The 16,459-nt window shown below is 39.7% G+C and overlaps 1 protein-coding gene across 1 annotated transcript in view; it reads right to left on the bottom strand.

Annotated features, from left to right (window-relative positions):
- LOC109034292 (dynein beta chain, ciliary) overlaps positions 1-16,459 on the bottom strand; it is a 68,477-nt gene that overhangs the window by 49,541 nt on the left and 2,477 nt on the right. The window contains exons 2-5 of the mRNA XM_072299443.1: positions 13,832-14,068; positions 2,952-3,134; positions 890-1,066; positions 48-244 (exon numbers count right to left, since the gene is read on the bottom strand). Of these exons, the coding sequence (XP_072155544.1) occupies positions 48-244; positions 890-1,066; positions 2,952-3,122 (545 nt within the window). The 5' untranslated portion in view covers positions 3,123-3,134; positions 13,832-14,068. The remainder of the gene's footprint in view (positions 1-47; positions 245-889; positions 1,067-2,951; positions 3,135-13,831; positions 14,069-16,459) is intronic.

Here is a 16,459-nt window from a genome sequence, read left to right as displayed (position 1 = left end):
TGATGCTCATCATTGAGGAAACAGAAATTTGAAGATAGCTTCGGTACCTTTCTCGTAACATTTTTTCTGCTTGGTGAACTCGTTCAACTCCAACAGGTAATGGCAGGACAGTTTGCCCATTAACTTGACCTTTCACCTGATATACTGTGCTCTTCAAGCTGTGCACATGCTGACTCACATCTTGAGCAACGACAGCGGGCCAGTTGCGATGGTTTCCTTTATTTGAGAGGAGGGGCACAAATACCTGGAAAAGAAGAAAACAAGTGACGACATGAAAATATAATTAATTAACAAACTGAAATTCTCTTCAGAAACTGTGTAAAATTCATTCAGGTCAGTTTTTAGACATTGTTTTTCTAGACCGAAGTATGGAAGGATCGTTGAATTTGCGTATTGTTTGCTGTCCATTTTAAAAGACTAGAATGCACTATGTTTTATGTTTTATGTTTTATGTTATATGCAATTTTAAGAGAGGAAACTTTTGTCAAGTTGAGTAAAAAAATGGAATGTTTCTGATGGATCATTAATTTTATTTAAAGACAAATAGAGGGCAAAAGTTTTCCATTGAAATTAAAAGAAAATGAAGAGAAACTTCTCAGGTTTGAAGAAAAAATTTTAAACGTAGATACATATGTTTTTTAAAAATAAAAAATAAAAATTGAATCCTTATTATTCAGGATTATAAGTTTTCTAGAATTTTGACATTTTCTGACGTTTCGAGGATTTCGAGCACAAATTTTCCTGTATTTTCTCTAGCTGATATTTGCTGAGTATTCAGCATGAAAATGCTTTGAACAAGATACGTTCAACCCAAAATTCAAGCTCTCTTAGTAGAAAGTCTGGATGTGTTAAAAATTAAATCTAAGAATCAACAATTTTCTCAGCGAACCTCATCAACAAGTGATGCCAGCTGCTCGATAGGCTTCGAGGCCATGTCACCAAAAATCAGGTACTGTTGTATATCTTCTTTGGGAACAACGGTTTTTGACTTTTTGACGAAGTAAGCACCTTTAGTTTTCAAGTTAACTGGAAAGCTGTTTGCCGGAATCAACTGAGCTGCAATATTCTGAAAGAAAAAATAGGCAATTTATGAATTTTTTAAACTTCTTTGACTCTTATATTTAAACAAATTTCTGAGGGATCAATTTCTTTTGACTGTCAGTTTCTCTAACATTTTCTACTGAGCTGCAGTTCTCATTGGATAAATTTTCTCAAATTCGATCGAGTCATCATTTGTCAACTTGAAGAAAATTGTCTGAAACCTTCTTGTGTATTTATGACAATATCATCAAACTTAAAGCTCCAGAAGAGCTGTTTCATAATGGGTGAATGCATAGGTACACCTGCTGTGAGGACCTAATGTGGTAAAAATTTAATTTGTTGACATCAAAAAACGCATTAGCCGCGTTTTTCTCAAATGTACTACCACTACCTATACCTGGCTGTACTTAAGTATGAAGGGGTAATTATTAGATTTCTTCAGCATCTTTCTACACTGTTGACCTTTCCCCCCCCCCCTTCCTCTCAGTCCCTCTCAGTAAACTTTCAGCCACTATTTTTGCAAACTAACAAAAGTCAAAAGCTGGATTAAGATATTTCTTAGCACCTCCATGGTTCTGCAACGGATGGGACTCATCTGTGCCTGCAAAAGTCACGCGCTTACACCTTTTGACTTGAAACGAGCTCAGGGATACCCAAATGCTGTGGCCACAGGAATAAATGACGACAAAAAAACACCCTGCTCCCTAGATAAAAATTTCACCAACGCCTTATTGGGAGGATTTTTTACTGAGCCCGTGGGCAACTCCTCTTGTTGATCACAACACCTGTGATACACTGTGAAATAGGATTATTTAGTAGAGTTGCCAAGGTTGCAGATTAACACCTTGTCCACGAGAGCGCGGCTCGCCGAACTTCGGGCGAACTTGTTCCCGCAACTTAGTGTGACTACTTCCGCAAAATCTTAGTTCGTTAAACTCATTCGCTCAAAGTTCCGCGAATTGCAATTCTGTGGACATGACTGTAGGGTTCTTGCACACGGTGCTAACTCTGCCGATGTTTTCGCACCTGTCCAAGCATAAGAGTTTGACTGGATGTAGAAGTAGACTCTAAACACCCTGTGGGCGATCTCCTCCTTTATATCCTCAACTTCGAGAGCCTTTTTCGAACTTGGCGGTTTGTGTCAGAGAAAACTAGTGGAACCATGTGTTCCTCGCTTATTTTTGCATAAAACTAGTGCTTAAATCGCAAATCTCTATGGCATGCAAAAGCTCCATTGCCGTCGTTTCTATTTCAAAAGAGGGGTAACATTGACAACTTGATGGGTTTCTTTTGAGATTGGAGAAAATCGGTTAGAGGCTCGAAATTTTGAGGGGGTCATCTTCATATGGTTTAGTTTTGAGGCAAAATTAAAGTTGATGATTAGAAGAGGAGAGCAAGTCGGTATTATTCAAGAATTCAAAATGAAAGATAAAAATTGTTCAGCGGATGAACGGAAAAGTTAAGGTGACTTAATCGGTCGAAAGAATTACAGGCGTCACAATCAGAAAGTAAAGTGAAGTAGCCCTCGAGCAAAACGAAAAAAAATTCCCGCAATTTAGTTTTAAGTACCTATGAAGTTTTAGTATGGTCTGCATCGGATCTTCATTGTATTTTCCTTGTCGTTGATTCGAAAGGCTTAAAAATTGGCTGAAATGAGAGAGCGACAAAAATGCTTCACATTAAGGTTCCGTGGGCGCCGGACTGAAATGACACCTCACCCGTTTCCAAAATGATTTCACTGCGGCATTTACAAAACCCAAAGTACGCTCCAAAGAATCAAAGCACCCTTCATCTCTCCTCGAGGGAAAGAATAATCGTCTACGGGCAAATCTCTTCGTGTCCCATGTCGATATTTATTCGAAGTCAACTCTTAAACCAAAAATTCCCGATTCGCCTCTCGATTACCGTACCTGCGAAATGATCAGGACGTTCACTTCCGGTTTGTCGAGGAAATCGAAAACAACGTTCCGAAATTCCTCGAAAGTCAACATGCGCGCCCATTTCTCCGACTTCATTTTCAAGGTTTTCTGGACGTAGCTGCTCAAGTAGTCGAGGCGCGGATCATGATTGCTGCTTTCCATCTTTCTTCAGACCTGAAAAATAATCGAGGTAAGCACAAAAAGAATTGGAGAGGAGAGAAGAAACCCGAGATGAAAGAAAAACTCGAATAAAGCACGGCTCTTCACAAAGGAAGAAGGATCTGAGCCAGCGGACGCTCGGATACCCTTATCAACGTCTGGATGCAACTATTCGTGCTCGATGGATGTCCGTGTTGCATATGCAAGCAATTGAAGGCGCACTGGCTTTCCTCCTTCAAGTCGCTCTTGGTCGCATGGTCATTTTTGTTCTTTAACGCACCTCGCGCCGTTGCATGGATGGTATTTCCAGGAGTGCAGAAAATGCTCAAGTAAGTTAATAACGGCAGTTGGGGGGGGGGGGGGGGGGGGGGCTGAGGACAAACAGAAAAGCGAGCTGATTTTGGAATGTTTTATGAAGGTGAAGGCAGTTATTGCAATTGAGTTTTGCTCTGACGTACTCGCTGCCCCGTTTCCTTGGATTATTATACCAGGGTAAAATATTGCAGTAGGATAAATAATCATTTCCTGTTTGGATAAAAAATGCTCGATTTTCAACGTCATGCTTTGAAAATCTCTGTGATTTGTTCCGACTACGGGAGGCATATTTTAGTATCGAATTTTTAAGCGATTGTGTTGATTTGGTCACTTTTAAACAATAAGATAGATGAGGACAATTCCACACATCGCCACTTTCCGGCCAAAGTATCACAAGCGCCATGCGATGCTTCAAAATTTCCACCGCCGTTTAATTTCTTTAAAGAGATTGTTTAACGAAGCTGTCCAAAAATTTCAGTGAATTTTCTTTAAGCTACCGATAAAATTCAGTGAAATGTTCAAACAGATTAGACCAACAATTTCCCTGTAAAAAAAAATAAAATGGCGGTGAAAATTTTTAAACGTCGCAAAGCGCTTGCGATACTTTGGCCGGAAGGTGACGGCATCATCATTGAGATACGCTGTTTCTTCTTGAAACTATCGACCCCTTCCCCCTTCCCCTCGAGGTTCGCTGAGATTTCCCTCGCCGGCATACAAGTTAAGGGACTTACGAATAAGTTTTACTCGGTCAAGTTTTAATACTTTTCGTGGAGAAACTTCTTTTCAACGTTTTCCCGGCTGCGTGACGGCTTCATAGAAGAGCGCTCTTGAGCTACGATGCTCCTACCAGGGATTTTTATGGAAAAAGTTCTGGCATCTGACAGGTGAACTCCTTAAATTGGCTAATTTTTTCCGGAGATCTAATTTCTCTGCCGGTAGCACAATAAACGGGCATGGCGCAGGCGCGGCGTACAGGACGTATAAGATCTCTCGGTTACCTACTGATTGGGTTTATGGTCATTATAATACACGGACTTGAAAAATCAAAATGAATCGATAATGAAGGTAAAGCCGGTAGAAGAAGAAGAAGAAGAAGAGGAAGAAGAAGAGGAAGAAGAAAACACTATTATGATTCCAATGTTTCAAAATCTCTGAATGTTTTATTTATTTTAATACTTATCTATTCATTTATTTGTTTATTTAATTATTCTAGATCAAACCGGGTGAGCGTGATTGTTAGAAACTTTAAACAATTATGCAAATTAGGATAAAATCGGTAAAAATTCCAAAAAATAATTTTCGCCAGTTTTCCTTTGAGAGCTCAAAAAAACCTTTTGAGCTGATTTGCCCCTCTCTCACAGAACGGCATGATACTGTCATTTTTTTACAAAGATATTGCCGTTGAAAAACATAATTTTTCAAAAATTAGCAAGAAGCATAATTTTAAAGTTTGCTTAGATTTGACTTTAGTAACCTTCGTTGGAATGAATGCAGAGATTTTTCACGTCCAAAAAATAAAGATTCAAAAAAGGAAAATAACAATACAAAACTGCAATTTAAACGTGTAATTTCGGTAAAATCGTATCGTACTATGAAGTCGTCAAATACTCGATTCTAAAAAAATGGGTGATCGATCACGTCGTTTTTTAACCATGATGGTTCAATCGCAACCGTCGTTACTTCCCAGAGCTTTTGACTTTTCCTGTTACATCAGGGGGTTTATATCATCCCTTGCTACTTCGATCTTTTTCAATCCGCGCCAAACTGTAGCTAGAACTGTTGATTTTTAACACGTGTAAAAGCACGTGTGCGACACGACGACACGTGTCGTACTTTTACGTGCACGACGTGTTTTACTTTTATACGACAGAACTGGCAAAAATTGAACGATCGGATGCGGAAACTAAACGTCAGTTTGAAGGGGCATTAGCTGTGCAAATACCTAACGACAGAAAATAGTTTCGGTGGAGTGTCGCGGGGAGGGAAGAAGGGGGTTGCGCGAAAAGGTTACGCTGTTGCCAAATTTGGTAAAATCATTTGGGGCATATTAAAACGGACAGGACGCTTGTTTCAAAATGAAGAAATTCGAATAATGAGTCGAGCATTGGTAAAGTATGACGTCAGAGGATACAAAAAATCATTTACTTATCCTAGAGGATGCTCCGCCGCATTAACAAGGGGTGCGATCCACCCCATCCATCAACCGATGGTAGAGGATAGGGATGTCGATACTTATCCGATACTTGCAAAGTATCGATACTTTCGATCGATACTTAACGATACTCGGCATCGATACTCCACGATATCGATACCATGCAGTATCGATGCCAAGACCCCAGTATCGACGGTATCGATACTTAATCTGATTTGGCCATGAAGAAGGCCTCTTTTTCTTTTTTAAAAAATTCTCTCCCCACTATTTCACCTTCATGATGCACTGTGACAAACGACGGAGTAATCAAGTTTCTCAAGATGATTATACTTCAATAAAAATGTTAAAAGCTCAGTTCGATAACTGTAGTTAAGGGCTCAAAATAGTTGACTAAGGACGCGAACAGGGCTTTTTCGAGAGGCGTAAATCTGGCGGAATTTAACGGCCGACAGACATTCGCACACTCAGAATCACGGCATAATTCAGAAATAGTATCGATGGTATCGATACCTCATAAGTATCGATACTTCAGCTCGATGCTCGATACCGGTATCGATGCTTAGAGTCGATACCAGTATCGACATCCCTAGTAGAGGAGCGCCCTCCTCACTACGAGCAGCTAGGCCAATATCGTACGGTTATAATGCAGAATGCACAGAAGTACACAAAGAGAAAAGCATGAAGAAACATTTGGGAGGGGGGGGGGGGGGGGAATGAGTGAGGAAAAATTTAGAATTCAACTATAGTCGTGAATTTCCTCCTGTCAAGAATTCAGTCGAGAAAAATATTTTGAACATGAAAATAGTTGATAAATTTAGTCTTTAACGTATCAAGTCTTTAAAAGGAATAAAAATTCAAACCTCTTTTTTTGGTTCAAACTTAAGACTCATGGCGTCTCTCATAAGCTTTGTCCATTTTATTTTATGTGTTGAATGTACGGAGAAGATCTTAGGGATTTAAAAAAAAATTAATGCTAGATTTTTTTAAATGAATTTTGACGTGAATTTCGCATGCATTTCACATGAGAGACCCAAAAATAGTTAGCCTACAGCGTGTTTTTTTTTTTTTTTTTTTTTTTTTTTTTTTTTTTTTTTTTTTTTTTTTTTTTGATCCACGCGTACAGTAACTGCTTCACGGGTTATGAAAAATCCATTTGAAAAAAAGTCTGCTAGGACTTGACAAAAGCTGTCGTCCTAAAAAACGATTAATTCCTACTACACTGACGGCAACGGCGGGAGTTCGGCTGGTCGCGTTGCGTGATGGCATGTCACTTGAAGCCGAGTCTGAGTTCGCGACTGTATTTAAGTATAAATAATAAGATACCTGTATCATCATCTTTGTGCCAGGCACTAATGTGCACTATCACTGGGTCACCAGGAGCATGCTTCATCACATGAGCTTCGTCTTGACCACTTTTCGCTTCTGCCCGCCACTCGCGACCCCTTTCCGCGAGAAACCGTTTCCGTTTCCGACCCGCTCCCGGAAAATCACTTCCCCGCCACAAATCCACCGCCATCGGAACCGCATACCTCGACTTGCGACGTTGCGGATTTCTTCGCACATCTTATTTTCTTCGAGGGAAAAGGATAGGACAGTTGATTTTTCGGAAGTTTCACTGATCCACCGTCCAAGAAGAGTTTATTTTGGGCAATGTTCATTAATTTGTGGGATTAATCATAGATAGAAACTCACTTCCTCGCCACAAATTCACCGTCTGAGTCGGAACCGCATACTTCGACTTGCGACGCACAGTGGATCAAGTCAATAGGAGAGGTCGGACAAAATTTGGAAACTTTAAACGCTCATAACTCCGTTAGGTAACACTAAACTCCGAACTTCTAAAAGTGGCTCCATTGGTTTTCTCGTAAAATTTTCTTCTAGAAACATCACTTAAATTTTAAAATGTGACGAAATAAACATCAGAATTTGCAGTTTTGGTCCAAAAGTTCATGTCCGACCTATCTGATTGACTCGGTCCACTGTGCGACGTTGCGGATTTCTGCGCAAATCTTATTTTTTTCGAAGGAGATAGGACAGTTGATTTTTCGGAAGTTTCACTGATCCACCGTCCGAGGGGAGTTTATTTTGGGCAATGTTCAGAAATTTCTGGGGTCTATTATAGATTTATGCCTATTATAGTTGAAGTTGTTCTAAACCAGGGGTTTTCAATTTAGTTGGAAAACTTTTGGGTTCATGACAGATTTTAGAGACCAGAATCGAACGCTTTAAAGGTCTCTACGAGGAGTTCAATTGGACCGCGTTAAGCAGAAAGGAGCCAAGCCACATCAGCTATTGCCAAATTTAATCGAGAACTTTAATTTTTTACATAAAAAGGGTTGTACAGATTTTTGTGCAAATTTAAGTAAATTTTTTGCACAGTACGAAGCAAATTTCTAAAAATTTTCACAGGAATAAGCGTTTTCTTGTAAAAAATTAAATTGTCCAGTTAAATTTGGCAATGGCTGACCCGGCTCGATTCCTGTCTGCTAAACGCGGCCCAATTTAGTAGAATCAAGGAATTCAAAAGAACTATTGAGGACCACTGACATTTTCAAGTACTTTCAAGGATGTACCTACAGAAAAAAAAAAAAAAAAAAAAAAAAAAAAAAAAAAAAATTAAAAAAAAAGGCTTCAAGAAGTGCTTAAAAATGGAAGATTTATTTTACTGCCTTTAGATATACCTGCTAACTAAGCGTGGAAAAGTACATAAGTTCCATTTAATTATGATAATAATTGGAGTAGGAAGTCAAGAATGATGACACGCAGTACTACATCATTCCTACAGTCTCATAGACGCTAATATGAGTTTCATGTCAAGTTGTCAACTGACCGACTGACTGCACTGCGTTTGGCGCAATGCGAGAAGTATTCATGCAGTCTTGTAGGCGCCGATATGGGCTTGACTCCGACCGCACTGTTTGGCGCAATGCGTGAAGTATTCCTAGAGTCTTGCAGGCGCTAATACACGTTTAACGCCAACCGCACTGTGTTTAGCACGATTTTCAAACTCGTATTAGAATAAGTACGGCATTGAATAATAGAATGGTCTGTGTTGTGTTTCGACGCCGTACGCGCATTCCAACGTTGCCTCGTTTCTCCCAATCAAATATTTTTCCCGAGAAAAGTTAGGAAAGTTCTTTAAACCCACGACCATTATTCAATCTTTTCACTTCATTTATCATCAGAAGGTAACATCGATGACTTGTCAACAAACTAACCTAATTAGAGTTAACATATAAATGCGTAAACATTTTCCAACTGTTTCCTGTATTACCAAACTTCCACCTTAAATTAACTTAATTTTAAATTTGCGCATTTCTGTAGCAGATGTTAAGGTTTCTATTTGCGCAATCCTTGTGCCTTTTTCGTGCAATCCTCATATATTTTCTTCGACTTTCCGCGTAATCCTAGATTACCGTTCTGGGTTACTTTGTCTGTCCGCGAGATCTAAATATTTACAGGATTTACCCTTTAGTGTTGCAGGGACTGTCCATAAAATACGAACCACTCCCGGACATGGGGAAAGTCGTGAGCATGGTGATCAATTTTCCTAAATTTGAATCAAGTTTTTCAGACAATCTTTAAGATGAAAGCGGCTTGAAGAGTGGATAATAAATCGGACCCACAATCTGAAATTCTCGATTTTAACTTTTAAATTTTGACAGGGGACAATTTAGGACTTATTGAGCTTTAAACTATTCCTAAATCCTAACCCATTTTTCTCCAAGCTGAGGCTTGCTTTATTTATGCTTCGTTCGGTTTATCCATTGAAAAAATGTATGAGGATCAAGATATATATGCATTATGAAATTTTACCACAAACCGATCGGCGATCCGCATTGAATTTTGCGCAAAATATCACAATTGAAGACCTCTGTAAATATAAGTAACTCGACTGCACTGCTTCAACATTTATGGCCCTATTTTCTTTTTTAAAGAGAGTAATACCCGACATTCATGTACAAAATAGGTATACAGACAATATTCTCCAAAAGACCAAGAAAAGTCGCACAAAATTCTGTTTAATAATGATGATTTGTCATTGTGTAAAAAATTACAAAGGAACAAGAAATCTGCAGTGTGAGAATTCAGGGTGCGTGATTCCTTAATTTTGCCCAAGAATCGCCTCTTTTAAAAGAAGTCTAACGGTGCGGCACCGTTTCAGCCACGTTGAACTTGTAGAAGGCATGCGGATGCTTTAAATTTCCACTTCTACATCTTCTATATTTCAAGAGAGAACATATTTATACATATTACTATATAACATTTTTAGAGGGACTATTTTAAGACAGCTGAAGACAAAGTGGACGTATTTATGCTAAAAGGAACTACGTGCAAGTAGAAAGATGGGGTGTGCTCGTGGTGAGCTGCATAAGAAACAATGTAAAATTGGATATAGTTCCTTTTGAGAAAATAGAAAAGCGGGATTTTCAATTAAATCAAAAGGAACTGGGCGCTAACTTGCGAGCCATGGGCATGTGACAAGCGCATTGTGGACAGGGCTCATGAGTTAAAGAGTCCCGCAAATGGTCTCCCCGTCCCCGTTCCCCCCGTCACCGTCGTTGCCGCTGACGTCACTGGCGCTTTTAAATTTCCATTCATTCCTATGGCTAAAGCACTAACGAGCACACTACACATTTCCACTTCCACATAGTTCCATTTCACATAAATACGTCCGATTATGTTGAGTTCCACGAGATAAAAATGATCGGTTTTCCGCATTCAAAGAAAAAAAGGACAGAAAATTTATAGGATCACAAGCCGAGATACGAATTTCACTGATTTCACCTACTTACATTTACATGGATTGCATAATTATATCTGATCAATACACAAATTAATGTCCAAGTTTGTCGACTGCATGTCTTGGTGACTCAAAACTCTATAAGAGGATTTAATGGATTAAGTTTGATGTTCAGATTTTTCGGATGCGCTTATGGTCTCTAAATCTATAATTTTGATACAAGCTCATGAAAATTAGGGTATTCATTATTCAACAAAACCCTTATTAAATTTACCACGAGCGATGAGAAAAATGAAATGATAAAATTACGAGTACTTAAAGTCATTCTCGACTGGCACATAAAACTGTAAACGGTTCGATGGTTTTTTGGGGGGGGGGGATTTTTGGGCGATTTGTGACGTCCTTACTCACGATTGTTTTCCTCCAAAAATAGAAAAGAAATTGGTAAAACAACAAGTAACAGCAATAACATTACAGTGAGTGGAATTTTCGAATGTGTATACATAAAAATTCGACAAATTTATCTTCAATTTCAAATAAAAAAAAAAGAAATTGGTCCTAAATTTTATAGCTTGGCTGCGAGTGAGTGTCGTGGTCCTTTTTAGGTGTAACAACACTTACCGGAATTCTTTTAAAATAAAAAGGCGGGCGAAGATGAGGATATGGCACAGAGAGACGCGCGGTGCGCCATGACGGACGACGAATGAAACAAAATTGTGAAGCGCATGCAATGTCAAATGCTCGTGGGAAAATCTTGTGAGGATGGATAAAACTTCGGAGACTATATAAGACGAGCGTTTAGACTCGAGCATTGCATTCAATCATTGCATAAGCACTCCCCTTTCTCAACCTTGCAGCGGGGTGCTCTGCCTTCTGAAACCCCCCCCCCCCTTCTTTTCCCCTCTATATGGGTACCTAGACATAGAAAGTGAAATTTCACAAGAGCCTGAGAAATTTTACAAGAAGAAGAATGGACCATTTTATTGACAAATTCATTTCTTGTTTCCATGTTGTGATTTATTTTTTTAAGTCTGAATTATACAGGCGTCCATAAATTACGTGAGCCCTTTTTAGACATTGTTGACCCTCCCCCTTTGAAGCGCTTTTGTGACTTAGGTAGGTCCCTATCCTTTCACACGTAAAAACAAAATGCCGTAACGCTCCCCTCGAGCCCCCTTCCCCTAGAGCGTTACATAACTTAAATGAATGGTCTCTATGATGCACTTTTTCAATCAGCTTCTGTAACATTTTGAAGTACTTGAATACTAAACGTTTGCTAAGACCACAGAGGCACCTAGCTTCTACATTATATCACAGTGATAAACGGTGCGGTTGGAAAAATTTCGCGGTGAGCAGTGCTAGATTAGCGCTTAGGAGCCCGGGGTGCTAGCACGTTCGCGGGTTGCATACTTTCTGGACTGAAGGCGGTTCACGCTTCCCAAAAAAAGAAAGGGTTCATTTAAGGTCATGGTTTATCCCCCCCTCCCCGGGGTTTCCGCCACCACCGTCGGTTTAGCAAACGGCAGTAAATATTAAAAAAATAACACTTCAATTACGGACGCCATTCATATAATATCGACGGTGAAACTGCAGAAATGCATACTTCGAAATGTTGCGTTACAGACTTGCTGTCATAATTTATTTGCTACGTGGAAAACTACAGAACGTCATTTCTTGAAAACTTCGGTGATTACTATCCTCCAAGAGATGAATATTATATGAAAATTTTAAGCGATGATATTGGTTCGGTCTCCTCATCAAAAATAAAATATGAGATTTTGAAACCTTTGCAACCGAAATTTGCATTTATGCAGTTTCACGGTCGATGTGTCACTTTATGACATGAAAATTAACCACATATTAAAAGAAAGCAAGAGTATCTTCAATGCTTCCCAAGGCCAGCGACCCAGGGTGGCATGAAACGTAAGAAAGAAATGAAAGATTGAAAATTTCAGTGAAATATTTCATGAAATTTCATAAGGCAGTGAAATATTTAATACTTTTTAGGGGCTAGAGTATGCAACCCGCACTCAAACACACAAAAATAGAAGAAAGTTACAATTTTTACATTTTGGGAAACATGAAAAGGAACTGGCATTTTTCAAAATGTTTCATAACCTGAAATTTCATGAAATATTTCACGTGCAATTTCGACATTTTATTTTTCATGAAATTTTGCCACCCTGCAGCGGGCCCGATCGACAAAGCCGGATTTAGGTTTTTGTCACCTCCCCCCCCCTCCCAGGTATACGGTGAAATACCTTAAAATAGCACGCGATGCGCACGAAATATATGTATACGTTTCGGAAACACAGCAAAAGCGTAATCTGCGTAATCTGTGTATGCATTAGTTGGGAAAATGCGCATTTGTGCAGAAAAATGTTGCAAACAAATATTCTGGGAGGGTGAAATAATCCTTCGAGAGATGAGGATCCGTGACACGAAAAGGGGTGAAATGAAACGTAAAATGAGAAACGATAAATGAAACATTATAAAAATTAAATGATACGTCGATAAGTAAGAAAAGAGTGCGTGCTAGAGTAAGAAACCACTTGTCTACATTGCGGTGTTTCCGAATTGCGAAGTCTATTTTATTTTTTCAAAGAGAAACAAGGCAACGCTGGTCACAGAATCGTGTTTTGACGCTTGATTCCTGCAAATCAACTAAATGCGAGAAGTATTCTGCCGTGCTCAGGAAGAACGCCGTATGAACCTTCAGGTGTTGCCAAATTTTCTTTGATAAAACGAGAATTTCCTGGTAAATTTTTGAATATTTTCCTCCCAATCTTTCAGATAAATTAGATCACAATTTTAACTAAAGATTCTGAAAATTCCAAGGTAAAACATTCATAACAATCTTCATAAATGTACGTTTTAACGAAGGAAATTCGGCAACTCCAGAATGTTCATACGGCGCGCGTTCTTCCTTAGCAAGGCAGTATTCACATGCAGTCTTGTAGTGTAGGCGCTTACGCCGACCGCACTGTTTGGCGCGATGCGTGTAGTAATTGTAGTATTCCTGAGGTCTTGCAGGCGCTAAACGCCGACCGCACTCCGCACTGTGTTTGGCGCGACTACTCGAACTCACGTTAGAATAATTGCGCCATCGAATATTAGAGCTTAAAAGGCCTGTGTTGTGTTTCGACGCCGTGTGAGCATTCCAACGTTGCCTCGTTTCTCCCGATCGAATATTTTTTCCGCGAAAAGTTAGGAAAGTTCTTTAAACCCACGACCATACATAATTCAATATTTTCACTTCATTTATCATCAGAGGGTATATAAGACATGGATAATTTGTCCACAAACTAACCTCAACTATAACGTTAACATAAAAATGCGTTTATTTTCCAACTGTCTCCTGTTTGGTCAAACTTCTACCTTAAATTAACTTCATTTTAAATTCGCGAGGTTTTTATTCGCGCGATCTTTATATATTTTCTTAGACCTTTCGCGCAATCTTGGATTACCGAACTGAACAGAAAGGAACTAACTGGAACTAACCTGTTTGTCTCGGATTTCTTCATATTAGTCCAATGACCAGGCCTGCGGCTTACGTGGTTCATTTTTCGGGCTCCTTTTTTCGGGGGAGCACGTTTTCTTCAGCCTTGTTTTTTGGAGGTGGTTAAAACAATTAATTAAATCCAACAGAAAGGATCACACCAGTTTGTAACTGAGCCAAACCAAAGTGTTCCGTACAAGCTTCTTTTCATGGCCTCCTTTGTGCGCGCTCGTTGCGGTCTGAAACGAAGTAACAGAATTCATAACTCCTCATTATCATTAACATCTACGGTAACATAAATAGGGTTTAAACCACAGTGCTGTCGCGCTAAGGAAAAACGTCGTATGTACCATTAAGCGTTGCCAAATTCCCTTTTATAAAATACGAATTTCTTGGTTAGCTTAAGAATATTTTTCTTCCAGTTTTGTAGTTAATTTTTTTTGCAATCGCACCTAAATTTCCTTAAAATTTCAAGGAAAAACATTAATAACCTTCTTCAAAAATACATATTTTACCGAAGGAAATTTGGCAGCTCTCGAATGCTCATACAGCGTTTTTCCTTAGCGTGGTAGAGTGGCTGGCCGTGCAGGCCCTCCCCTTCTCCCCCTCCCGGATTGGAAATTTCATGAATTACAAGAATTTGAAGTTTCATGTAAGTAAAATTTCAGTAAATTTTAATAGTTAATTATGAAGTGATCTTGTCTCCTTCATTCCTCCGATCCTGGTGCAGTTGTTGGCCAGAGGCTGACAGACCTACCAGGAAATCGGGTAGTTCCCAGTTGGCCAGTTACGGAAAAAACGGGGGAAAAGAGAGGGAAAAATGAAAGGAAATAAGGTAAATGGAAAGGCGGGTATGGATTCGACCGACATGAATCGATCGAAAAATGAAAACGTGAATCGATCGACACCTATTCGATCGACAAATTATTGAAAAACCGGTGTCGATTCGATCGACATGAGTTGATCGAAAAATGAAAACGTGAATCGATCGACACAGATTCGCTCGACAAATCATGAAAAGGCCGATTCGATCGACATGAATCGATCGGAAAATGAAAAAGTGAATCGATTGACATGAATCAATCGACACCGATTCGATCGACATGAATGAATCGAAAAATAAAAACGTGAGTCGATCGACAAACCCGTGAATGGATTGACAAGCCCGTGAATCGATCGAACTTTGTCGACGGAATCGGTGTCGATTGATTCACGTCGACCGGCTCACGTTTTCATTTTTCGATCCATTCATGTCGATCGAATGGACACGGGTGTTTTTAAATTAACTGTCGATCGAATCGGTGTCGATTGATTCACGTCGATCGATTCACGTTTTCATTTTTCGATCGATTCAAGTCGATTGAATCGATACGAGTGTTTTCAATAATTTGTCGATCGAATCGGTGTCGATCGATTCACGTTTTCTTTTTTCGATCGATTCATGACGATCAAATCCATACTCTCCAAATGGACAGAAAGAGACGACGGGGAAAAAGGAGAGAGGGAACATGGACGGTACACTTGACAAAGAGAGAAGAGTCGAGGACAAAGTTTAGATTGGACCGTACATACTGTAAATTGTAAGTGACCCTGCGTTTCGAATGCTTATCCTATACCGAACACACTGGATCATTACAAATGAGTGTAACGCTCCTAATTTTATGCCGCGCGAATTGAATATGGGGCTGCGGTCCAAATTATGATCTCCCAACTGACAGGTAGTCCCGTTAAACCACGGTGTCTACTAAAACGAGCTGGCCAAAAATCAGTACAGTTTACAGTACATCTCCACGAAATTCAGTACCTCCTCGACAGAAAAATTCAGTACTTTTTCAGCCCCATTTGACAAAAATCGAAAAATTTCGAGAATTCGAAATTCTCGCTCAAATTGCAACAAAAATGACGTAGACACAAAATTTCATTAGGGCACACCGAGAAAAAAGTTGCGGGATATACAGACATACCATGCGTTCCGGGCTCAAACACCTAAAGTTCCGGGTGCTGGAGCCGTAACTTTAACTACTCCAGGTGCCACACCCGGCACTTTCGGCCTCTGACTCTGACCCCAGAACGCGGACGGTATATCGATGGTGAAACTACCAGACCACGGATCTCGGTTTGCGACGTTGTAGACTTCTTGTCATACTTCATTTTTTAAAAATGGAAAACTACTCAACGTCAATTCTTGAAAACTTCCGTGATTTTTCCTCTCTGCGCGATGAAAACTGTGACAACTTTAAGGAATAATATTAATTTGTCCTCCTTCAAAAAAATACAATAGGAGCGGAGATTCTTAAACACCGAGAACGAGATATGTGGTCTGGCAGTTCCACTGTCGATATGTCTTGATAGCCTGTAAGTACGGCTTCCACGGCCGGAGTTTTTTTTCCAGCGATCGACAATCGATCGAAAAATTCGGACACCTGACGATTAGGCGCCGAGCAGCACACGGCGATACCTGTTTAAACGTATTTGTAGTGCATTTAGGCATCTCTGTGCAAGAGTTTGAGTAGCCGATCAGAGCCCCATCACATCAACTGCATCGGCCATTCACAGCTTGTGCAACGACAGCGGCGCAACACAACGCGACGGATGTGTTAATGGTTAAACGAATGGATGCAACTATTACT

The sequence above is a fragment of the Bemisia tabaci genome, chromosome 4, assembly GCF_918797505.1.
Source record: "Bemisia tabaci chromosome 4, PGI_BMITA_v3".
In the NCBI taxonomy this organism is placed as follows: Eukaryota; Metazoa; Arthropoda; class Insecta; order Hemiptera; family Aleyrodidae; genus Bemisia; species Bemisia tabaci.
Note: the sequence above shows the minus strand (reverse complement) of the source record. Positions and strands in the feature narration are given on the sequence as shown.